The sequence below is a fragment of the Salvelinus sp. IW2-2015 genome, linkage group LG1 (genome assembly GCF_002910315.2).
Source record: "Salvelinus sp. IW2-2015 linkage group LG1, ASM291031v2, whole genome shotgun sequence".
Classification (NCBI taxonomy): domain Eukaryota; kingdom Metazoa; phylum Chordata; class Actinopteri; order Salmoniformes; family Salmonidae; genus Salvelinus; species Salvelinus sp. IW2-2015.
Window position 1 is genome coordinate 26607667 of NC_036838.1, and position 25818 is coordinate 26633484.

Genomic DNA, 25818 nt, shown 5'->3' on the forward strand with positions numbered 1-25818 from the left:
TTCTCATTTACAACTGCGACCTGGCCAAGATAAAGCAAAGCAGTGCGACACAAACAACACAGAGTTACACATGGGAAAAACAAGCGTACAGTCAATAACACAATAGAAAAAAAGAAAGTCTATATACAGTGTGTGCAAATGGCCATAGTAGCAAGTCATTACAATTTAGCAGATTAACACTGGAGTGATAAATTAGCAGATGATGATGTGCAAGTAGAGATACTGGTGTGCAAAAGAGCAGAAAAGTAAATAAAAACAATATGGGAATATGGGAGGTAGGTAGTTTGGATGGGCTATTTACAGATGGACTATGTACAGCTGCAGCGAACGGTTAGCTGCTCTGATAGCTGATGTTTAAAGTTAGTGAGGGAAATATAAGTCTCCAGCTTCAGCGATTTTGGCAATTCGATCCAGTCACTGGTAGCAGAGAACTGGAAGGAAAGGCGGCCAAAGGAGGTGTTGGCTTTGGGGATGACCAGTGAGATATACCTGCTGGAGTGCGTGCTACGGGTGGGTGTTGTTAACGTGACCAGTGAGCTGAGATAAGGCGGAGCTTTACCTAGCATAGACTTATAGATGACCTCTTATAGATGACCTGGAGCCAGTGGGTCTGGCGACGAATATGTAGCGAGGGCCAGCCAAATAGAGCATACAGGTCGCAGTGGTGGGTGGTAATAAGGGGCGTTGGTAACAAAACGGATGGCACTGTGATAGACTGCATCCAGTTTGCTGAGTAGAGTATTGGAAGCTATTTTAGAGATGACATTGCCGAAGTCAAGGATCGGTAGGATAGTCAGTTTTACTAGGGTAAGTTTGGCGGTGTGAGTGAAGGAGGCTTTGTTGCGAAATAGGAAGCCGATTCTAGATTTGATTTTGGATTGGAGATGTTTAATATGAGTCTGGATGGAGAGTTTACAGTCTAGCCAGGCACCTAGATATTTGTAGTTGTCCACATATTCTAGGTCGGCACCGTCCAGAGTAGTGATGCTAGTCGGGCGGGCGGGTGCGGGCAGCGAACGGTTGAAAAGCATGCATTTGGTTTTACTAGCGTTTAAGAGCAGTTGGAGGCCATGGAAGGAGTGTTGTATGGCATTGAAGCTTGTTTGGAGGTTAGTTAACACAGTGTCCAAAGAAGGGCCAGATGTATACAGAATGGTGTCGTCTGTGTAGAGGTGGATCAGGGAATCACCGACAGCAAGAGCAACATCATTGATATATACAGAGAAAAGAGTCGGCCCGAGAATTGAACCCTGTGGTACCCCCATAGAGACTGCCAGAGGTCCGGACAACAGGCCCTCCGATTTGACACACTGAACTCTGTCTGCAAAGTAGTTGGTGAACCAAGGCTATTGAGTCTGCAGATAAGAATACGGTGACAGAGTCGAAAGCGGCCAGGTAGATGACGACGGCTGCACAGTACTGTTTTTTATCGATGGTGGTTATGATATCGTTTAGTACCTTGAGTGTGGCTGAGGTGCACCCGTGACCAGCTCGGAAACCGGATTGCACAGTGGAGGAGGTACGGTTTGATTCTAAATGGTCAGTGATCTGTTTGTTAACTTAGATTTCGAAGACTTTAGAGAGGAGGGCAGGATGGATATAGGTCTATAACAGTTGGTCATCCCGACCAACCTGGGACAGTGTAAGAACAGATGTGCCAGAGTTTCAGACTCAGCACAGAATGGATACCCTTCCCCAACAGTAGGATCTAGGTGTACCAGATGCATATTGGTGGCTATGGCTCTATGTATTATTCTCCATTGGAGGTCAGATGTCCTCTTTCCAAAAGGCAGTTTGTATAAAGACCACTAACAGCCTTTTGGGGAGGCTCCTGATCCAAACGCCCCCGCCCACCTCGTCGATTTTAACCCTTCTGGGGTTAAAGCATGGGACACTTTTACACAGATTTTGTACATAGCCCTCTTTCCCACCGCCTTGAACTCCCCCAGCTCTGGGGTATGGAAGGAAAGCAGCATCCCCACGTCCTCCCTGAATTCCCCCGCCGCAGCACTAACATTCAGTGCAGGGAACACAATCCAGACCCTCCGTCCACCGATCAGAATTGGAAGTGTCAGTCACATACTGCCGATGAAGTACTGGCAAGGAATTACAGACCTCAGCTCCGACCTTCCTCAGTAGGCGAGATGATCAGATCCCCGCTCTTTCTCCGAGCTCCTCCAACGATCTGCTCCTACTCCGCATCAGATGACCCCGCTTGGTACACCCCACACCTAATAGGCATGAACGTAGGCTGGCTGAACCCAGAGCACGGGTTCTTCAAAAAGCCACATCCCTGGTGGCATGCCGGCCTTACGGGACTTGACACATACTCTCCAAAGCTGCATAACGACTCATAAAATGGAGTCAAGCCAGACAAAATCACTCCCCTCTAGCTTTAAGAGGAAAAGATGCTTGTCTAAGCCTAAACAGCCCGGTCTCCTCATCAATGTATAGGCTGTGTCGACCCAGCTAGAACTGTCACAGTACAACAGTCTCTGGGTTGCTTGAAGCCATGATCCTGGAAGAAATGTCCACCAGACCCTGCCCACCCTCATGCAGTGGCAGGTAAAGGGCCGCAGCTTTAATCCACTGTTGTCCAGACCAAAATAAATTGACAAGGGTCATCTGAAGCCCTTGTATGACCCCCCCCCCCCCCCGTGGCTGTAAAATCATTGGTCTGTGCCACAGGGTAGAGGCAGCTAGATTATTGGCAACTAGCACCCTTCCTCTATAAGACCATTTGGCACCAGGTGGCACCATTTCCACCTTGACAATCAGGCACACACTTTCTCCACTACACCCTCCCAGTTCTTTTTCGGAAAGACATCAGAGCCTAGAAAAAACAGCGGAACCTGTCTGACCTGCCCACAGCAATTCGCTCTTTTCCCAATTGACTCTAGCTGAGGAGGCCCCCTCATACACCTTTAGAGCGTTTGAGAGAACCTTAACATCCTCACCCCCTGTAATAAAAACTGTCACGTCATCTGCAAACGCAGACAGTGCTATCGTGGGACCCTTCATTACCCCTGGCACAGAGAAACCAGTAAGCCTCGCTCTTAAAAAACAAAGCATTGGTTCAATTGCCAGACAATATAACTGCCCTGAAATTGGGCTTCCCTGCCTGATAGCCCTTTGGATGGGGATGGGGCAACTTAAACCACCCCCCCACCTTCACCATACATGAGGCCCCAGCATACAGTAAACTCATCCAAGACAACAATGAAAAACATTCCCAAACCCAAAGACTTTCATTGTTTGGTGGTCCACACGGTCAAAGGCCTTCTCCTGATCCAAAGAAAGTAAACCCACATTCACATCAAATAGTGTACAAATGTCTAAAACATCTCTTATCGGAAACAAGTTAACAATAGAGCGGTCAGGTACACAGTAAGACTGGTCCTTGTGGACCAAGAGCCCCAGATTCTCTTTCACCCTGTTTGAGAGACATTTAGATACAATGTTATATTCCGCACACAGAAATGCAACAGGTCGCCATTTTTAGAAGAGCCAAATCCCCCTTTTTTGGCAACAATGAAAGCACAGCATGTTGACAGGAAACAGGAAGAGAACCCTCATGAAAAGATTCACACCACTTCATAAAAATCCCCCCAAAACTGCTTATAGAACTCAAATGGTAAACCATCGATGTCAGGGGCTCGGCCTGATGAGAGCTGCATAACTGCTGTGGACAGCTCCTGCAGAGTAATGTCAGAATCCAAAGCAACTCTCTGCTCAGGGCCCAATTGAGGAAGTCCATGTAACAACTGTTCAGTACACAGAGAATCACAATCCTCCGCCTTAGAGAGCAGAGTAGAAATCCCTGGCATGTTGGCGCATTTCACTGTCATCCATGGTCACCTTCCCACCAGAGAGACGAAGGCAGACCATCTGTTTGCGTTGCAATGTCGACTGCCCTAGGTAAAAAAATACATAAAATAACCATAACATCCGCCTTGACCAATAAAACCCGACCCTTGACAATCTCTGTTGTAGATACCACAGTCATCCTAATTGCCACCCCAGCACTGAAATTAGTACCATGACTGAGTGTATGCTGCCCCTCCCACCACATATCCCAGTCAACCTCATTAGCCTCATCACTTTGGGTCTCCTGCAGAAAAACTACTATAAGCCTTTTCTGTTTTATTACTTTCAATACCCAAGCCCTCTTATTCCTGTCCCTTCCCCCATTAATTTTGAGAACCTACCCTTGGTAACTCCATATAGAAAAGAGGAAGGAAAAGCAAAAGAAAGCCAGGAAACCAGACCGTGTTTTTTCTCTCTCTCTCTCTCTATGAGGCATGATCATCATCGTTTTAATTTTCTCTTAACCTTACCACGTTTACCACTACATTTTGCTGCCGTGACAGCATTAATACATTTCCTCAAGCGAAAACGCTTCTCACGCAACTGGTCTAACCCCACCGTCTTCTGTTACATCACAGCTGACCTCAAAATGTAACATTAAAAATGTAATCTGCCAAATTTCCCAAAAGTCTGATCTAGGAACCCATTTACCTCATCTAGATTGTAAACTGAGTCTTCACCAGCTGCTATCATATCAAGAGAGATATCCATATCCTTCTCCTGATCCTCCTCAACTGAGGCCACAGACCCCTGACCCCTCTGCCACATGCCTCTCAACAGTCCATCACTCGTACCGGGCATCTCCTCCACTACCTGGGAGCCCCACCTGAACCCCCTCCTGTACCCCATTACTCGTAGTGGGAATCTCCCCCCCAGTCTGAGGAAATGGCTCTCCAGATCCATCCTTACCTCCTACAACAATATCTTTCTGCTGCATACCATTCCCCTCTGGTACAAGTTGCAACTCCGTGCCATCAACATGGACAACTTGTTCCTCAGCAACAGGTGCTTGTGTCTGCTCTACCACTGTCAGCCCGCCTCTCCCTACGTCAGTGAGCCCAGGTGTTATGAGGACCACCTGCGCCCCTCCCTCCACCTTCTCCCTTTTCGGGCAAGCATGTTGCTTATGGCCAACATCCCCACACTCAAAACACTGTTGACTACCCGTACCAGCATAAGCCATATACAGTCTGTTGTCACTTTAAACGATAACTCCAAAGTCTATTTCGGTGAGTCCAAAAACATGAACAGCTGTCGCCGAAACCTGTTTCAAAGCCGGGTGTTTGCAACCCAACGGGACAATCTTAATTGAACTCTCAAACCGCAATAACTCGCACTCCAATTGCTCATTGGGAGTAAACGGCGGTACATTCAAAATCGTTACTCTTGTTGATTGAGAAAAAAAAGCGGCGTAACTTAGATAAACATACCTTTAAGAAATACGCCATGCTCAACAAGACACTTTTCTTTAAGAAAAACCACCACGGTTTTATTAATCAGTGACGCATAAGCAACATTCTCATAGCCTACCTTCTCTCCAATGGCGAACAGAAACTCCTCCAGTGACAGTAGCTTCAATAACACACCTCAAGCCGCACTGAAGTGACAGGGACGGCGTCCCCATGTGGGTTCGCCACCCCTGCCAAAGCCATGAAAATTTAGACAAGAAAAACAATATACTTAATTCTACCACAACAAATAATCACCTTAATCATGCATAGAAAAAGGAAAACCACCAAGAAAAGTAAAACAAGAAGGAAAAAACAGGCGATCTAACTCCAGACAATACTCGCTCATACAATTCCCAGCATGCACTAAACACTCCCAGCATGCAGAGAGAGATGCACGTCTTGGGAATGGGGAGTCATTGCTTACTTGCTTATGGCGGCAAATTAATCTACAGGGAACCTTGAAGCCAATACAGCTGGGTCTCAAGAGTGATGCTCCTATAGGGATGCATTACTCCTTACGTTCTATGGAAGCATTGCTTACTTCTATGCAAGCAAGCATTTCCAGGCTATAACTTCATACCATAATATGAAGCTGTACTAGCTGTACTTCAGAGAGGTATACACTGACTGCACAAAACATTAAGAACAATATTGATTTGCACCCATTTCGCCCACAGAACAGCCTCAATTTGTTGGGGCATCGACTCGAAAAGGTGTTGAAAGCATTCCACAGGGATGCTAACCAATGCTGACTCCAATGCTTCCCACAGTTGTCTCAAGGTGGCTTGATGTAATTTGTGTGGTGGACCGTTCTTGAAACACACTAGATACACACGGTGTGCCTGGCACTTACTGCCATGCACCAGTCATACACTTACAGTGCCTTTGAATCACCTTTCACAGTGATTACAACCTCAAGTTCTATTGGGTATGACGCTACAAGCTTGGTACACCTATATTTGGTCAGGTTGGATGGGGAGTTGGATGGGGAGTTGTACTGTCAGGTTGGATGGGGAGCGTCGTTGCGAAGCTATTTTCAGGTCTCTCCAGAGATGTTCGATTGGGTTCAAGTCCGGTCTCTGGCTAGGCCACTCAAGGACATTCAAAGACTTGTTCCGAAGCCACTTCTGCATTGTCTTGGCTGGTTGCTTAGGGTCATTGTCATGTTGGAAGATGAATCTTCAACCCAGTCTGAGGTCCTGAACACTCTGGAGCAGGTTTTCATTAAGGATCTCTTTGTACTTTGCTCCGTTCAGCTTTCCTTCGATCCTGACTAGTCTCCCAGTCCCTGCCGGTGAAAAACATCCCCACAGCATGATGCGGCCACCTCCACCATGCTTCACCGTAGGGATAGTGCCAGGTTTCCTCCAGACGTGATGCTTGGCAGTCAAGCCAAAGAGTTCAATCTTGGTTTCATTAGACCAGAGAATCTTGTTTCTCATGATCTGAGAGTCCTTTAGGGGCCTTTTGGCAAACTCCAAGCGGGCTGTCATGTGCCTTTTACTGACAGGTGTGTGCCTTTCCAAATAATGTCCGATCAATTGAATTTACCACTGGTGGACTCTAATCAAGTTGTAGACACATCAAGGATGATCAATGGAAACAGGATGCACCTGCTTCAATTTCAAGTCTCATTAAAAAAAAGGTCTGAATACCTATGTAAATAAGGTTCTGTTTTTCTAAAAAACTGTTTTTGCTTTGTTATTATTGGGTATTGTGTGTAGATTGATGAGGAACATTTTTGTTTAATCCATTTTAGAATAAGGCTGTAACAAAATTTGGAAAAAGGGAAGGGGTCTGAATACTTTCTAGTATTCAGTGTTCAGTATTCAGTGCCTCACAGACCAGGTTCTCAATACCCCAATCCACAGTGGCAGCAAGGCATGAGGTAGGGAGAATAGTTTCAGAGGTCGAGGGTGTGGCAGAAGAACTGTATAGGCGGGAGAGGGCGTCAAGCTTCTTTCTTTGACCCTGGGCGGTAGGAGATGGTGAAGTTAAATCTGGTGAACAGGAGGGCCCACCGGTTATGCCTGGAGTTGAGGCGCTTGGCTGTACGGAGATATTCCAGGTTTTTATGGTCGGTCCAGACCAGAAATGGCTGTTGTGCTCCTTCCAACCAGTGCCTCCACTCTTCCAACGCCATCTTCACCGCCAGAAGTTCTCGGTTGCCGACATCGTAGTTCCTCTCAGCAGGATTGAGACAATGGGACAGGAAGGCACAGGGATGAAGCATTTGGTCCTGGGCAGATCGCTGGGACAGAATTGCCCCCACTCCAACATCTGAAGCATCCACTTCTACCACAAATTGACGCGAGGGGTCCGGATGGATGAGGATGGGTGCTGTTGTGAACCGATGCTTCAGGTCCACAAAGGCTTTGTCGACAGCTGGAGACCATTTGATCGGTACCTTGGGAGAGGTGAGTGCTAAGAGGGGGGCCGCCAGGGTGCTGTAGTACCGAATGAAATGGTGGTAGAAGTTTGCAAAACCAAGAAACCATTGCAACTGCACTCTGGACGGTGGTTGAGGCCAATCCACCACTGCTTTCACCTTTCCAGGATCCATCTGAACATTGCCCTCAGCAATAACATATCCCAGAAAGGTGATTGTAGAGCGGTGGAACTCACACTTCTCGGGGAAAACAAGCGACACCTGGAGGGGGTGGAGACAATAATGAGGACAGCTGAAACCGATCAGGGTGTGACAGGAGCAGTGATTTGAGTTTCTACAATATTAAAATCTCTAGAAAAGTTGTGCGATGCTCACAGGTTCCTATGTGTTGCTGTCCTGTTGTCCTGAAGAAGGCCCAGTTGGGGTCTAAACATTGCTTGATTAAACTCAGACTTGCGAGTGCCATTATGCTCTCTAATCCAACACCTGGACAAGTTTATTTTAAAATATGTGTGCAAAACACTTCTTCTTGTGTTTGACCCTCTAGTTGGACAACCTGGACGAGCAGGCTGCCCAGATCAGACGGGAGCTGGATGGACGCCTGCAGATGGCCGATCAGATTGCCAGGGTGAGTCTGATAGCATATACACACTGCAGCAGAACAACATCAACACACTGGTTAGATTGTGCAGAGCCACACATAAACCTGAATAAACAGTTTGTAAGCATCGAAACGGCTTCACGATGCGAGTTCTCCGAGAGCTTCACTATTGTAGAAACAGCTTTACGTCACAATTAATATACTGTAGGCTATATCTGGTAATCTATTGAATGACATGTATTCACATTAGTGTTGACAATACATTAACACATTATTTGGATTTGATTTTGATTTTAATTTATTTTATTATTATAGTGTCTTGCTTCATCGGGATGACCAGCCCACATGGACACAAAAGCTGACTTGTTATGGTAAAAACGTTGTTACCTTCTGTAACACATACTTATTGATGTGATTTTTTTCTTCTTCAAAGGGAGGCAAATTCCCCAAGTTTGTGTCGAAGGAGATGGAGCAGATGTACATAGAGGAGCTGAAGGCGTCGGTGAACCAGCTGATGGCCAACCTAGAGAGCATGCCGGTGTCCAAGGGAGGAGAGTTCAAACTGCAGAAGCTGAAAAAAGGACACAACACCTCCATCATGGACATGGGTCAGGAGGACGAGAACACACTGTCCAAGTCTGATGTGGTGCTCTCCTTTACTCTGGAGGTAGGAACCCTAACCTCTGCCCTAACTCTAGCCTGAACCCTAACTCCAACCCTAACACTAAGCCTGGCCAAGTCTGAAGTAATGCGCTCCTGCAGTCTGGAGGTCCTAACCCTAGCCCTGACCCTAAACCTGACCTTAACCTTAACCCTGTCCAAGTATGATGTGGTGCTCCTCTTAACTATGGAGGTGCTAACCCTAGCCTAAACCCTTCACCTGGTACTAGCCCTAACCCTGTCTAGGAAGGATAAGACCTCAGCGTTTTGGCATTATGAGAGAATATCCTAAATACAGTGTTACCCTTTCTGTAATGTGATTTTCTCAGTCACAAAGAAGTCACACCGTAAGCACAAGTCCATTTGAATAGAGATTAATGCCGTACAAATGTTCAATAGGAGCAGTGCCTCTGAGAGAGCTCCACCCTATTGTCCTGAGCTTCTCGCTCTCAGACAGACCTTTTCACCTGCCTCTGTCTTTATAAAGAGAATGAGTCACCATACACATGATCAACATATGTATTAACAATGGCTCTAGGTTCTGCAGGGCAAGGAAAACAAAGCTTGACATGCCTTAGCACTTTCTATTGATGTCTGTAGTCGTGGTGATGATATAGCAATATATATATATCTCAGCTGGCCCTTTGGAAAACTAGACCTGATCTGCACTTTCATTGGTCTATTGATTATTTTAGCACATGAATACATTCCAGGCCAAAGTCCCAAGGTGAGTTTGCTTATAGTTATCTTCTCTCTCTAGATTTATATCATTCTAGACCAGGGCCTCTATTCACAATATGTCTAAGAGTTGGAGTGCTGAATGATGTAGAATCAGGTCCAGCCGCTTAATTGTTATGCTTTAAAAGGCCAAAATAATCCTAGGTCAGCACTCCTACTCTGAGACGCTTTTTGAATATTAACCCAGTTTAGATTGCAAACAGATGGCCCTCTAGCCATAAAGAAAGAGAAGAAAAATAAATGGAAGCTTTCAGGAAGAACATTTTGTCAAAATGACTCCTCCACAGTACTCCCCCGATCACTAGGGTAGACTTCCGTTGTTTAGTTACAAATCACAGATCACAAGGTAGACCTGGATTATGTAGTGAACCAAAATAAAAACCTCCTTTTATGATTCCGTAGCAACTTTGTTACTCATCCTTCATCACAACAAGAGTTATTGTGATCTCAGAGAATTCAATATATGCAGAAGGGCTATTTCTGTTCCCTAGCTACTTTAGGAGAAGGAAGTATAATTCTAGCATGGGCAGATTAATACTGCTCCTTCCCAGTCCCAGCAGTTGATTGTAGTGGGGAGCAGAGCAGATGTAGTGATTATGGTGCGAGGACTGAAACTACTGCTTTATAGATCAGAGAGGCTGGCCTGATTTGTAGCTTCTGTCATGGAATTTAGTAATGGGGTTTTTGGACTCCGTTGTCTTTTTCAGTTTAGAAACGTTTGTGGAGGTTAGGTGTGGTGTGGCTGTTATTAAGCTTTAGCTACTGCAGGCCTATGATATGAAGGCGGTGCGCCCCGGCGCACTTCGGGTGAGGAAGACTGTTTCAGGCCTACCAGAGTTACTCCTATAATTGAACAATCTAACACTTATCTTTACACAAAATATTTGGATTGAAAATGAACGAATGACTCTCCTTCTGTACATCTATATCTGTATGGCAGACGCAGTAGCCACTTGACATAAAGAAATGCATGTCGGTGTCATAGCATGCCACGGGCATATCTCTATCTCTCTGGGGTTAGGACTAAACTTCTCTTCATATATATATATGTATTAAATAATGTCATACAGTGGACACCTAGGCCTTTGCTAGCAATGCCCTGATACATTTAGTGCTCAAATCTCTGACAGCTGACCCGAGAGGTGGACAATTATTGTTTCAAGAAAGTAGCCTAACTTGCCATAGGCTGTTATTAAGGACATGTAAATGTGGACATTTGGCCAAAATCCCTTGTTTATTGATGGTGTTGGCTGGTAAATGAAAATCTTCCCTGTTATGTTGTCCAGCGCAAATTTTCCTAAAGGAAACTCTGAAATGGCATGTTGTTTTTATGAAGATTTTAGAATATTCACATACAAAATCAGTCACCAATTGGTTGGAAACCTAGCTATAGACACCGTAAAGACTCTGGCAAGTGCACTAGTCCAGTGTCACTTTGATTAATCCTGCACATCATGGTTCACCAGCAGCTCCAAACATCTAAAGAATAAGCTACCAGCCAATCAAGCTTGTAAGAATTGTACTTAACGTCTTAAAAATCCTTCTTTAGCCTTTTACTGCAGTGGGCTAAATCAGGGTCACACAGAGTTCTTTTTGATAGTCTTAAACAAATCTATTTTGAAGCAAAAGTATACACCTCACTCACATGGTTATGGGCCTAAAAGAAGAAGTCAATTGTATCATGTCAGATATAAAGTTCAAATGTATTCAATTTCGAGGTTGCATCCCAATATTACACTTTATATACATCACAGAAGACTGAAATATAACAACGCCGTTTGATATAGAAACACTAGAATTTCTGCGTAATAAATAAAATAAAGTTGATTAATTATGTAATTATGAAGGAAAAAAAACTGATCCCAGATCATCACTCCTACTCTGAGACGCTTTTGAAAATAAACCCAGTATAGATTGCAAACAGATGGCCCTCTAGCCATAAAGAAAGAGAAGAAAAATAGATGGAAGCTTACAGGAAGAACATTCTGCCTAAATGACTCCTCTACTGTACTCCCCGATCACTGGGCTAGACTTCCATCGTTAAATTATAAATCACAGATCACAAGGTAGACCAGGATAATGTAGTGAAACAAAATAAAATCCTCCTTTTTTAATTTCATAGCAACTTCATTAGTCATTATAATAACTCTTGTTATGATGAATGATCTCAGAGAATTCAGGATACGCAGAAGAGCTTGTTCTGTTCCCCTGGCTACTTTAGGAGAAGGAAGTATAATTCTAGCATGGGCAGATTAATACTGCTCCTTCCCAGTCCCAGCAGTTGATTGTAGTGGGGAGCAGAGCAGATGTAGTGATTATGGTGCGAGGACTGAAACTACTGCTTTATAGATCAGAGAGGCTGGCCTGATTTGTAGCTTCTGTCATGGAATTTCGTGATGGGATTTTTGGCCTCCATTGTCTTTTCCTTTTTAATGGTCATGAGTTCTAGTTCGCTTGAGTAGGCCTAAATGTTAGTATCTTTCTCTCAGTCGGGGTGTAGTGTCGTTGAAGACGGTGGTTCTCAACTGGTTTTGGGTCAGGACCCAAATTGAACCAGGTTGTTTTAGTATTATTCACATCTCGATTTTCTTTTTGCCAAAATACTGTATTTTTGAATGCTATACTGGTAGTGAATGTAGCAATTATATGACAAGGGAACAACATTTGTCATTGTCGGTAATTCCATATTGATCATATTCTTGATGGAGAATGATAATAAGCTCACTGGTTTGAGACCTCAAAATCAACCAAATCCACTAAATAGCGCTGCTAATATATCTATATTGAAAATAGTGTGATTGAAGAAAAATTATTCAGAGATGAAATTTACTCACTTTTTTACCACTTTCTACCTGGTTTTACTTGTTTAGTCATTCAGAATGGAGTATTTTTTCAATCGACCTTTTCATAATTTCTTTATTCAGACACCCGCGACCCATTCAAAACATCCCATGACCCGAATTTGGGCCACGACCCACCAGTTGAAAATGACTGGTTTAAAACATACCGTAAATGTTGTTGACCAATATAGCTTAGGAGGTTAAGGCATTTTACAGTAATGTGTTCGTTAATGTTGTTTTTTTATATGAGGTTGTATGCATTTACTGTACCTTTGTTGGTTTATGTCAAGGATATTGTTGTAGTCATGTATAGGGCAACATAGACAGTGCTTGGGCCTTTTCAGGAGGGTGCAATGTAACAGAATCTAACAGAATATTGTCTAGACCAGAGTAATGTCAGCTCTATATTTGGTACATTTCTGCTACATTGTGAACCTTACCGCGTACACCCATGGTTTCACGACCTGCTGTTTGTGCCCTCCAGGTGGTGATCATGGAGGTGGTGGGCCTGAAGTCTCTGGCTCCTAACAGGATCGTTTACTGCACCATGGAGGTGGAGGGAGGGGAGAAACTGCAGACAGACCAGGCTGAGGCCTCCAAGCCAACGTAAGACCCTTCTGTCTCTTTCTTTGTCTATCTAGCTGTCTCTGTCTCTGTCTGTCTCTGTCTGCCTCTGTCTGTCTGTCTCTGTCTGTCTGTCTGTCTCTGTCTGCCTCTGTCTCTCTTTCTCTGTGCCTCTCTCACCTCAACTCTTAACCTGCCTGAGCTTAACATCCACTGACTCATGTAGTGTTCTCATGTGATCTGAATGCAGTCACCTTCTCTTCACGCTGTGATTCCTGAGTCAGCTGATCAAAGTGTGAAAGGACGCTCCCAGTGTAATCCTCCATTTAGAACAGTCTGTCTCCATGGGAATTAAAGGGAGGTCAGATGATGAGTGAAAAGATAACACCGGCAAAGCCTCCCATCTCCGGATGATAGCTTTCCAAAAAGGTTCTCCTTGGAACACCTCAAGTTTACCGAGATGTGTAACCATATACGGTAGATGCATACCAAAACTATCTATTCAGGTTCAACACATTAAGTTGGTTCAGGTTCATTGTGGTCACAGCCTTTCATCAACCCTCCCTGAATGTTAAAAGTGGTGATGATGTTGATGAGGAAGGAATTCATGTGAATGTGAATGGGTGTTCGCAGACTGGATCCCGAGTCTGTCTGCTGTCAGAAAGGAAGCAGTCTGTAATGTTACAGTGTGTCTGTGATGCCAGCCTCTCTCCAGTGATGTGATGTTCAGCTCGTGATTATGAACTATTTTAGAGACTCGTCCTCTTGCTCTCCCACAGATTCAAGTGTCATTTTATAATGAGAGGGAGATGAGAGAAGTGGGAGAGCGAGAGGGAGAGCAATAGATGAAGGATAGGCATGAAAAGAGAAAATGGCAGGACGACAAACAAAGTGGTGGAGAAAAGGGGGAGAAAGAGGAGGAGATGGAGGTAGAGAGATGGGGAGAGCAGCCTCTGTGTGTGCCCCTACTCCAGTGCTGCCAGGCAGGGAGAGTGATCAGGACATGGCATCTTAATGGAGCAGGAGAGAGTCCCCCTCTAGCACTCCTGGAAATGACAAGCATCTCGTGCTGCTAGCTAGCTGTCAGCTTATCCACCGCATACACCATCACACAGGCGCTGTTTTAACAACCTCCTTGTACAGGAGGAGACGTGTCCTGTCTGATCTAGGATCTTTCATTTTTTTAAACCTTTATTTAACTATGTAAGTCAGTTAAGGACACATTCTTATTTACAATGACAGCATACCCTAGCCGAACCCAGACGACGCTGGGCCGATTGTGCGTCGCCCTATGGGATCCCCAATCACAGCCAGTTGTGATACAGCCTGTAATCGAAACAGGGTCTGGGCCTCTAGCACTGAGATGCAGTGCCTTAGACCGCTGCGACACTCGGGAGCCCAAATCTTGTGTCATTTAGTTTAACAAATGATCCCTGAATGCAATACGGTACTGCTCTCATTCTTATTGTATATAATCACACTCAATAAATGCATGATCAATGTAGGTATTAGAACTAAGGGGCCAATGTGAAAGAGTAACATTCTAATCACATTCCCAGTGTGAGATGAGACACCACCTGGTGGTGATGAGTGTTAATGTCAGTAAGGCAGAGGAGAAAGACATTGTCACTCACAGATGCAGCTCACAGCAGAAGGAGAAACGGCAAACAGACACACACACACACACACACACACACACACACACACACACACACACCCACAACACACACACACACACACACACACACACACACACACACACACAGCTTCAGACTGCTGGCTCTGTCTTGTGCTGCCTGTCTCCTTGATGATGATGATATCACATGCCATCCAATCATGACACAATAACCCCTATGAACATGTTCGTATATATCTCATTGTGAATGTGTGTGTGTGTGTGCATGCATGAGTGTTTGTGTGTGTCTCTGTGTGAGTGGTAGGGCTCCCTCAGGCTGTGCTTGCCTGTGTGGAGCGGCCGGTGCGCCCGTCTCCCACTCAGTCTCACTCCATCTCCTCTCTGTAATAAATTGAAAATGTTGCTTCTGCACAGCATTTAATATACCTTATACTCCTCTCTACTTCTACCCTTTGCACGTTCAGCCACGACAAATAAAGTGTCAGCTGCTATTCTCAGTCTGTCTCATAACTGAGCAGTACGTAGCTTACCCAGCCCCAGTTTATTGTTTTCACTTTATCACTTTGGTTATAAAGTTTTATTTTTTAACAACCACGTCTCACTCTTTCTGAGAGCGCAGATATCGACTTTTGGGAAAGAGGATGAGAGAAAAAGAGCCGCAGACAGACAGAGAGAGAGAGAACGTGCGAGATAAAGGGAAAACAGGGAAGGCGATTCTAGTGGATCTTGTGCAATTCCTCTGGGCCAGGTAGATGTTCATTTACGCTCAGATTCAATCCAACACAGAATAACAAACAACCTGAGCACGGGGATAGACTTTTAAAGGCATTTCCAGAATGTTGGCTGATCTAACCTTCGCTGTAAAGACTGCAAATGTCGTCTCAAACATAAATCAAATTCCAAATGAAATGACTGTGCACACGTTGTTTGTCTGCGTTTGTTTGCATCCTGGCCTAAAGCTACAGCCCTGTAGATGTTGGAGATGTGTCCATGTCTTGAGAGCTGTGTCAAAAATCAAATCAAACTTTATTTGTCACCTGCGCCGAATACAACAGGAGTAGACCTTAACGTAAAATGTTTACTTTACAAGCCCTTAAATAACAATGCAGTTCAAGAAATTGAGTTAAGAAAAAGTAACACAATAAAATAACAATAATGAAGCTATATACAGGGGGTACCGGTACCGAGGCAATGTGCGGGGGTACAGGTTAGTCGAGGTAAGTAGTCAATGTAAATAGTCCGGGTGGCCAATTGATTAATTGTTCAGCAGTCTTATAGCTTGGGGGTCGAAGCTGTTAAGGAGCCTTTTGGACCTAGACTTGGTGCTCTGGTACCGCTTGCCGTGCGGTAGCAGAGAGAACAGTCTATGACTTGGGTGACTGGAGTATTTGACAATTTTTTGGGGGCCTTCCTCTGACACCACTTAGTATATAGGTCCTGGATGGCAGGAAGCTTGGGGCCCCAGTGATGTACTGGGCCGTACCCACTACCCTCTGTAGCGCCTTACGGTCAGATGCCGAGCAGTTGTCATACCAGAAGGTCACATGCTTCTGACGTGTGTGTGTTGTGTTTCAGCTGGGGGACCCAGGGAGACTTCACCACCACACACCCCCTCCCTGCTGTCAAGGTGAAACTGTTTACAGAAAGCACTGGAGTGCTGGCCCTGGAGGATAAAGAGCTGGGCAGGGTAACACAATCTTTGATCTCTCGCTCTCTCTCTCTCTCTCTCTCTCTCTCTCTCTCTTTCTCTCTCTCTCTCTCTCTCTCTCTCTCTCTCTCTCTCTCTCTCTCTCTCTCTCTCTCTCTCTCTCTCTCGACAGATTTCCAACGGTCTAATGTCCACTGCTTGTGTTTCTTGGCTCCAACAAGTCTCTTCTTATTGGTGTCCTTTAGTAGTTGTTTCTTTGCAGTAATTCTGCCATGAAGGCCTGATTCACGCAGTCTCCTCTGAAAAGTTGATGTTGAGATGTGTCTGTTACTTGAACTCTGTGAAGCATTTATTTGGGCTGCAATCCTGAGACTGGTAACTCTAATGAACTTATCCTCTGCAGCAGAGGTAACTCTGGGTCTTCCTTTCCTGTGCCGGTCCTCATGAGAGCTAGTTTTGTCATAGCACTTTATGTTTTGCACTTGAAGAAACTTTAAAAGTTCTTGAAATTTTCCGGATTGACTGATCTTCATGTCTTATAGTAATGATGGACTGTCGTTTCTCTTTGCTTATTTGAGCTGTTCTTACCATAATATATTTTACCAAATCATATCAAATCTAATTTTATTGTTCACATACACATATTTAGCCGATGTTATTGCAGGTGTAGCGAAATGCTTGTGTTCCTAGCTCCAACAGTGCAGTAATATCTAACAATTCACAACAATACACACAAATCTCAAGTAAAAGAAAGGAGTTAAGAAATATATGACTATTAGGATGAGCAATGTCGGAATGGCGTTGACTAAAATACAGTAGAATAGAATACAGTATATACAGTAAAGCAGTATGTAAGCATTATTAAAGTGACCAGACTATGTCTATGTATATATGGCAGCAGCCTCGAAGGTGCAGGGTTGAGTAATCGGGTGGCTATTTAACAGTCTGACGGCTTTGAGATAGAAGCTGTTTTTTAGTCTCTCAGTCCCAGCTTGGATGCACCTGTACTGACCTCGCCGAGGGCTATCTTCTGTATACCACCCCTACCTTGTCACAACACAACTGATTGACTCCAACGCATTAAGAAGGAAAGAAATTCCACAAATTAACTTTTAAGGCACACCTGTTAATTGAAATGCATTCCAGGTGACTACCTCAAGAAGCTGGTTGAGAGACTGCCAAGAGTGTGCAAAGCTGTCAAGGCAAAGGGTGGTAACTTTGAAGATTCTCAGAAATAAAATATATTTTGATTTGTTTAACACTTTTTTGGTTACTACATGATTCCATATGTGTTATTTCATAGTTTCATTGTCTCCACTATTATTCTACAATGTAAAGAAAAACCCTTGAATGAGTAGGTGTGTCCAAACCTGTTTTAAACCTTTGCATTTTAGGCCAATATATTTCTCCTGGTTGTTGAACTGGAAGCCCAGGTGACCCCAGCCACCCATATACTGAGCTGTTATGTCACTGAGTAGACAGTTATGCTGGATTCCACATCGACCCCTAGCCCCTACTCCATAGGCACTCATGTAGGTCTGAGAGGATTGGATTGATAATAGCATTATGGTATTATGGTTAGGAAGTAGGGACTAGGGTTGATTTGGAAACCAGTATAGTATGCCACTTCCAGGTAAAGTCACAATCCCTAAACCATACACTCTGTAATGTGAGCACACACCATTCAGAGCACACATCATTATGGGACAGAGAAAGCTGGTGTAATCAGTCCTGGGTTGGTTAGCATGATGTGATGTGTAGACAGTAAGCTACAGCCACTGCTGGGCCCTAGGTATGCACAGTTCTTGTTTGAAATCCCTGGTGATGAGGATTATGCAAAACTAGTTTTTAAAATTCCCATCTGATTGACGGGGCCTCTCTGTCCTGGATTAGGCAGGTGGGGAAATTAAGGTGTGCTTTAGTCTCATTCAAACCCTCCCTGTGGAGAAACAGGACCAAAACAGTGTCCTCTTCACTGCCGGATGCTTATTCAATACAGTACTGTAGGTGGACTGAGTCAGGGATGATTTTAACCCCTCACAGCCAGAACATTTTAAGCTGTGACCACATTATAGTTCCTCAATGATGTATCCAGGCCACATCATGTCCACACCTGTCCTTGTATAAACGGTCCTTTCTCTTCACGTTAGACGTTTGACTAAATTGCATATGGTTAGAATCCCCAAGCCGACTAGGTGAAAAGTCGGCTGATCTGCCCTTGAGCAAGGCACTTAACTTGAATTGCTCCTGTTTGTCGCTCTGGGTAAGGGTGTCTGCTAAATGACGTAACTGTAAGTCATGCAGAGATGTCTTCATCATCTGCTTTGCTCCGCTCTCCTGTCCTCTAATGCAGAGAGAGAGAGCCCTCCAACGTCCTGTGATAGTGTGCCGGGCAGCCCTGGATAGGCTGTTCAACATCTAGTCTTCATTGACATTTGGTTGAGTTGTCAACCAATGTGGAATTTAAAAAAATTATCTTTGGATTTAGGGTAAAAGTTGGCTGAAAACAAGACTAAATTCCCTTACGTTGATGACTTTTTGCAAATTCTATCAGTTTTCCACATTGATTTAAGGTCATCACATTGATTTAAGGTCATCCCATTGATTTTTGTTGTTGAAATGACGTGGAAACAACATTGATTCAACCAGTTTTAGCCCAGTGGGAGTGACCTTGGCTGTGATAGGGGCTCTTTGATCTCCTGCTGCAGCGGCAGACAGGCAGTCAGGCAGGCAGTCAGTCAGCCAGCAAGGCAGCAAGGCTTCATCAAAGCTCTTTAACTCAGCAAAGATAGATTACGCCCCGTCTTCAGGGAAGCAGGGAGGAGCAGAGTAGAGCGGGGACTGCTGGGCTTCTCTTTCCTTTGATATGGCAACACAGCTACACAGATACGCTGAGCCACTGGCTCAAACGTGACACACAGCACAGGCACACTGGGGCCTGGGCTACCAGAGCACGATTAAGATATAATGAAAACTCTTGAAAATGTATTGAGTGTTCAGAATCCTTGAGAATGCTGACTCGTGGTGCTGAATACTGACTGGATGGATGGATACAGACCAGGGATCTCTCCAATAAACCTTGTGGATATGTACAGTATACTGCTTACACATGTACAGTATATCCATATCTCTCAGAGGTGGTTACATTGTTACTGTACATTTCAACTGTAGTTTCCAACACAGTTTTGCTTCCAACAAGATTCTCTGGTCTGATGAAACCAAGATTGACCTCTTTGGCCTAAATGCAAGCATCACGTCGAGGAAACCTGGAACGATCCTTGCGGTGAAGCATGGTGGTGGCAGCATCATGCTGTGGGGATGATTTTCAGTGGCAGGGACTGAGAGACTAGTCACTATCGAGAGAAAGATGAACGGAGCAAAGTACAGAGAGATCCTTGATGAAAACCTACTCCAGGGCGCTCAGGACCTCAGACTGGGGGCAAAGGTTCACCTTCCAACAGGACAACAACCCTAAGCACACAGCCAAGACAATTTAGGAGAGGCTACGGGACAAGTCTCTGAATGTCCTTGAGTGGCCCAGCCAGAGCCTGGACTTGAACCCGATCGAACATCTCTGGAAAGACCTGAAAATAGCTGTGCAGCAACGCTCCCCATCCAACCTGACAGATCTTGAGAGGATCTGCAGAGAAGAATGGGAAAAACTCCACAAATACAGGTGTGCCAAGCTTGTAGCGTCATAACCAAGAAGACTTGAGGCCGTAATCGCTGCCAAAGGTGCTTCAACAAAGTACTGAGTAGCCTCCCGAGTGGCACAGCGGTCTAAGTCACTGCATCGCAGTGCTAGAAGCATCACTACAGATCCGGGTTTGTTCCCAGGCTGTGTCGCAACCGTCCGCCACGTGGAAACCCATAAGATGGCACACAATTGGGTTAGGGGAGGGTTTGGCCGGCTGGGATGTCCTTGTCCCATCGCTCTCTAGCGATTCCTTGTGGCGGCCGGGCGCATGCATGCTGACTACGGTCACCAGTTGTATGGCATTTCCTCCGACACATTGGTGCGACTGGCTTCCGGGTTAAGTGAGCAGTGTGTCAAGAAGCAGTGCGGCTTGGCCGGGTCGTGTTTCGGAGGATGCATGGCTCTCGACCTTCGAGTTGCAGCGACGGGACAAGATTGTTACTACCAATTGTATATCACGAAATTGGAGAGAGAAAGGGATACAAAAATATAAAAATAATACTGATTAAAGGGTCTGAATACTTATGTAAATGTGATATTTCTGTTTTTTTATTTTTAATACATTGGCAAAAACTTTGAAAAACCTGTTTATGCTTCGTCATTATGGAGTTTTGTGTGTAGATTGATGAATAAGGCTGTAACAAAATGTGGAAAAAGTCAAGGAGTCTGAATGCTTTTCGAATGCACTGAATATACAAAAGTATGTGGAAATTCAAATTAATGGATTCGGCTATTTCAGCCACACCCGTTGATGACAGGTGTGTAAAGTAAAGCACACAGCCATGCAATCTCCATAGACAAACATTGGCAGTAGAAAGGCCTTACTGAATAGCTCAGTGACTTTCAACGTGGCACCGTCATAGGAAGCCACATTTCCAACAAGTCAGTTCATCAAATTTCTGCCCTGTTAGCCCTGTAAGTCAACTGTAAGTGCTGTTATTGTGAAGTGGAAACGTCTCGGAGCAACAACGGCTCAGCCGTGAAGTGGTAGGCCACACAAGCTCACCGAATGGGACTGTCGAGTGCTGAAGTGTGTAGTCTGTCGTCGGTTGCAACATTCACTACCAAGTTCCAAACTGCCTCTTGAAGCAACGTCAACACAATAACTATTCGTCGGTAGCTTCATAAAATGAGTTTCCATGGCCGAGCAGCTGCACACTAGCCTAAGATCACCATGCGCAATGCCCAGCGTTGGCTGGAGTGGTGTAAAGCTCACAGCCATTGGACTCTGGAGCCTTGGAAACACGTTTTCTGGTGTGATGAATCACGCTTCACCGTCTGGCAGTCCGATGGACGAATCTGGGTTTGGGGGATGCCAGGAGAACATTTGGTGAGGAGGAACAATGGTCTGGGGCTGTTTTTCATGGTTCGGGTTAGGCCAATTAGTTCCAGCGATGGAAAATCTTTACATTACAACATACAATGACATTCTCGACAATTCTGTGCTTCCAACAGTTTGGGGAAGGACCTTTCCTGTTTCAGTATGACAATGCACCCGTGCACAAAGCGAGGTCCATACAGAAATGGTTTGTCAAGATCAGTGTGAAAGAACTGGACTGGCCTGCACAGAGCCCTGACCTCAACCCCATTGAACCCCTTTGGGACGATGTCTGCGAGCCAGGCCTAAACGCCCAACATCAGTGCCCGACCTCACTAATGCTCTTGGGGCTGAATGGAAGCAAGTTCCTGCAGCAATGTTCCAACATCTAGTGGAAAGCCTTCCCAGAAGAGTGGAGGCTGTTATAGCAGCAAAGGGGGACCAACTCCTTATATATCCCACCTGAACAGGCTGAAATGCCAGTTATTATTATTATTATTATTTTTATTTTTGCTCTTTTTCAAATTTAGTTTATCAAACAATAGTCTGCACTCTTCATTTTTTTTGTTTAATTTTGGCAACACTCATTTTAAATACCACTGTCATTGTGTGTAGATATCATACAAAAAAAATTGAAAATCAAGTTTTTGAATGCACTGCCCTTTAAAAAGTCAAGGTTAAAAATACAATTGTGTAGTCATCATCAGATATCTTAATCTCTTCATTTCTCTCTTAATCTTAATTTGTCTGATACTTTTCTCCTCTAGGTGGTCCTCCACCCGACCCCTAACAGCCCCAAGGCATCAGAGCTCCATAAGATGGCCCTCACCAAGGCCTGCCCCGACCAGAACCTTCAGATCAAACTGGCCATTCGCATGGACAAACCGCAGAACATGAAGCATTCTGGGTAAGTATGGACAAGCTCCAAAACATGAAGAATTCCTGGTAAGCATGGACAAGCCGCAGAAGATGAAGAATTCTAGGCAAGCAAGGGAAACCTGGTCCTATTGATCTCAATCTCATTTGTTTTAAAGTCTGCTACTTTACTGCTTAATTAACATACTCATGAGGACAGAGTAGGATCTCCAGATAGGGTTTTGTTTGGAGTTTTATTTTTACCTTTTCATCCATTTCTCTGAAACTCCTCCGGCCTCTTCCTTGGTTCCTTCTTGGCCTAATTTCTAGATAAATGGATTGTATTGTATTGTTCTATCCCCTCTGGTGGTTACTACTGGATTTGTTTTACATTTAGAGAGCAACAAAGACACTAGCTTCCAGGCCAACGTGACTCATTCTCACTGCGCCAACCCAGGGTCATCCACTCTGCATAAAACATCAAAACATGTATGACATTATCATATTATGAACGGTGATTAGGTCAGCCTCTCTTTTGTTTGTAGTAGGGGATACACTCCTTGCTATGAATGTAGTGTGGGCTAAACCTGCTGCTGTTGTTACAACACAGGAAACAACAATAGCCAATTGTCATACCATTGCCATGTACTCATTACGTTGCCATGTAGTAATTGTTAAACATTGTTTTCTGGCAGGTATTTGTGGGCTTTTGGGAAGAACGTCTGGAAGCGTTGGAAGAAGCGTTTCTTCGTCCTCGTGCAGGTTGGTACATCATCAGCCTCTGAAATATAATGTCTTTGGTCTGGTCAAATGAAAGGTCATTCAAATGACAACATCACCAAAACAACCAGTAACTTACAGTTTATTCAAATATATTGGCACCATTGAACTTTACAATAGAGTGCAAATGGATCAGAATGTCTTATTTTCTCTCTTCAAAACTGGTTGAATGGCTATTTTTTACCCTGTAGGCAACTGCAACTTGCCACAGGTGAGATGAATTACCCAGTAAACGAGAATCACCTGCCTCCAACCAAATTAATTTGAATTCTGAATAATTTAGTCCAGGACATTTTTTTTATTGGTCCTGTGCAGTTGTATATCAAACAAATACAACACGTGTGAACACCAAAGGTTTTTTCAATTTCAACTTGTTTTAGCAGAAATAGGGAATTGTGATTGCAACTGTATGTGGCTAAAGGGGTAGTTTTCACACACAAATATAATCACATTTTAATCGCCTTCTTACCTCGAAAGAACAATCACAGCAATTCACCATTGATCCTCTGATGTTCCTGAGCAGATGGAAGTGTATGACGTGTCTGTCCTCTCTGTTGTAGGTGAGCCAGTACACCTTTGCCATGTGCAGCTACAGAGAGAAGAAGTCTGAGCCACAGGAGCTGCTACAGCTGGATGGTTACACTGTGGACTACACCGACCCCCAGCCAGGTACATATATACACACATGCACGCACACATGCACATTCACACAGACACACACGTACATTATGTACGCACGTGCATGCATGCACGCAAGCACAGATGGACGCACACACACACACAAATGCATGCACGCACACACACACCCACACAACCTGTCCCTAAACCCTCCTCTCTGTCTCTAGGTTTGGATGGCGGCAGGGCGTTCTTCAACGCGGTGAAGGAGGGCGACACTGTGATCTTTGCCAGTGATGACGAGCAGGACCGCATCCTGTGGGTTCAGGCAATGTACCGGGCCACCGGTCAGTCCCACAAGCCCGTTCCCCCCACCCAGGTCCAGAAACTAAACTCCAAGGGGGGTGCCGCCGCTCAGATGGACGCACCCATCTCCCAGTTCTGTAAGTAAACCAATACACAACCTCAGCATCAGATCAGCTAATCAGCAGGCAGTTTCAGGTTTCATCCCCCCCCAATCCAGTGACAGCTCTCACCCATAACGTTTCACTACGCCATGTGTCTCTCCCCACGTCACACTGCAGCCACATACTGTAACTGTTAAACACGTTGCGCTGTAGAACTAAAGTCAACACACGCAGGCACGTCCTCCTCATTGCTGTATCACACAGAGTGCCCAGCATCTTTTGGCCTCCCCTCATCGTCACCAATCAGTCACACATGACCTGTTTAAAGGTGCAACATCCTATGACTCTTCCCCCATCAATCTGCTCTGTCTCTCTCTAAACATTAACCAAGCTGACAAACTTAAGAGAAACACGGAACGGCGGCCAATGGCGTAGATATAGATTAAACCACTAAAATGAAACATCAAGCACCTTTTAGCCTTTTGAATCCTTTTGAAACCTTTAAAATCTTTTGAGAATGTTTTGCGTTAACAGTGGTACTTAAGTGTTATGTTTGTGACAATGCTAAGGTGTCAGGGAGTATTGCCTGAACACCCCCAGACCCCAGCATGTTGTATGGTAGAGAACAACAGCTGTAACAGACAGACTTTCTGAGTCCCCGCTCAGCCCAGCCCTGTCTCGGTCCAGCCACTGCTCAGTCAACGTTCTCTGTAGTGTTAACCGATCCTTTACTTGTACCTTTAAGCAGCCACTGGTCAGATACTGTACAGTAGCAAAGTAAAGGTAAGACTGTCTCTAGTGACGTGGCTTCTGCAACACGTACCTATCTACTTCCTGTTGTAACCGTCTCTTCTGTGTCCTCTGCCTCTTATTTAAAACACACTTTGAATCACAGTTTAACAGTGAAATAGGACCAAAGATTTTTAGGCTAACATGATACTCATGTATCCTAATACACTTTTCTTTTTACAAAATATATCTAAGTTACACGTTGTAAACACTCTGAAACCTGAACAGGTTGAACCTAAATTAGTACCCAACTCAATTCTGTTCTTTGACAGCACTAAAGAACTAGCCTGGTAAAACCAGACTGAATGCTGTGCTCACCATTTGTTTCAATAAGGTGAGTGCATCGTTCAGTCCGGTTAACAAGACTACTAAAGAACACTCCACAATAGTAGATCCTGCTATTCAAAACCAAACGTGATAACTTATTTTGGTGTGCATCCTTCCTTCAACTCCTTTAGTTATTTTAACGATTATTCTAATGTCCAGGCCATTTGGTTAGAGTTAATGGGTTGTAGAAAAAGCTTTTTTCCCCTTTTATTATATTGGCATTTTTATAACCTGAAAACAATTCAGCAATAAAAACATCTACGTTTTTATGCAGGAATTGCGCTATTTAGTTAACATTTTTGGGGGGGAGGGGTAGAAAATATATGTTTTAATTAATTACACTGTAGTTTTCATCCGTTTCTATAAACAGAATCTATAGATCAGAATTCCCTGTGGTCTCTCGGTCTCTCCATTGGTGTCTTTGTCGAGTATGTGATCGTTCATCTGGTTATTTGGTTACCTCCTCTATATAAGACCAGCCATTCTGATGCCATTCAATGACCCCTCACAGTGGCACAGACCTCCTCCTTCTACCCCCCTCCTCTCTGAAACACTGTGCCACACCATGCGTACATGTTTCACCCCACCCTGGTTATCTTGAATGGCACAGGGGCCATAACATACACCACACCACCC

The 25818-nt window shown here is 44.5% G+C and overlaps 1 protein-coding gene across 9 annotated transcripts in view; it reads left to right on the forward strand.

Moving 5' to 3' along the window:
- LOC111963768 (calcium-dependent secretion activator 1) overlaps positions 1–25818 on the forward strand; it is a 143225-nt gene that overhangs the window by 75152 nt on the left and 42255 nt on the right. For all 9 annotated transcript variants that reach the window (XM_070443512.1, XM_070443510.1, XM_070443487.1 and 6 more), the window contains exons 4-11: positions 8255–8335; positions 8742–8975; positions 13031–13152; positions 16322–16433; positions 22177–22316; positions 22960–23026; positions 23605–23713; positions 23890–24102. In XM_070443512.1, coding sequence (XP_070299613.1) covers positions 8255–8335; positions 8742–8975; positions 13031–13152; positions 16322–16433; positions 22177–22316; positions 22960–23026; positions 23605–23713; positions 23890–24102 — 1078 coding nt within the window. The remainder of the gene's footprint in view (positions 1–8254; positions 8336–8741; positions 8976–13030; positions 13153–16321; positions 16434–22176; positions 22317–22959; positions 23027–23604; positions 23714–23889; positions 24103–25818) is intronic.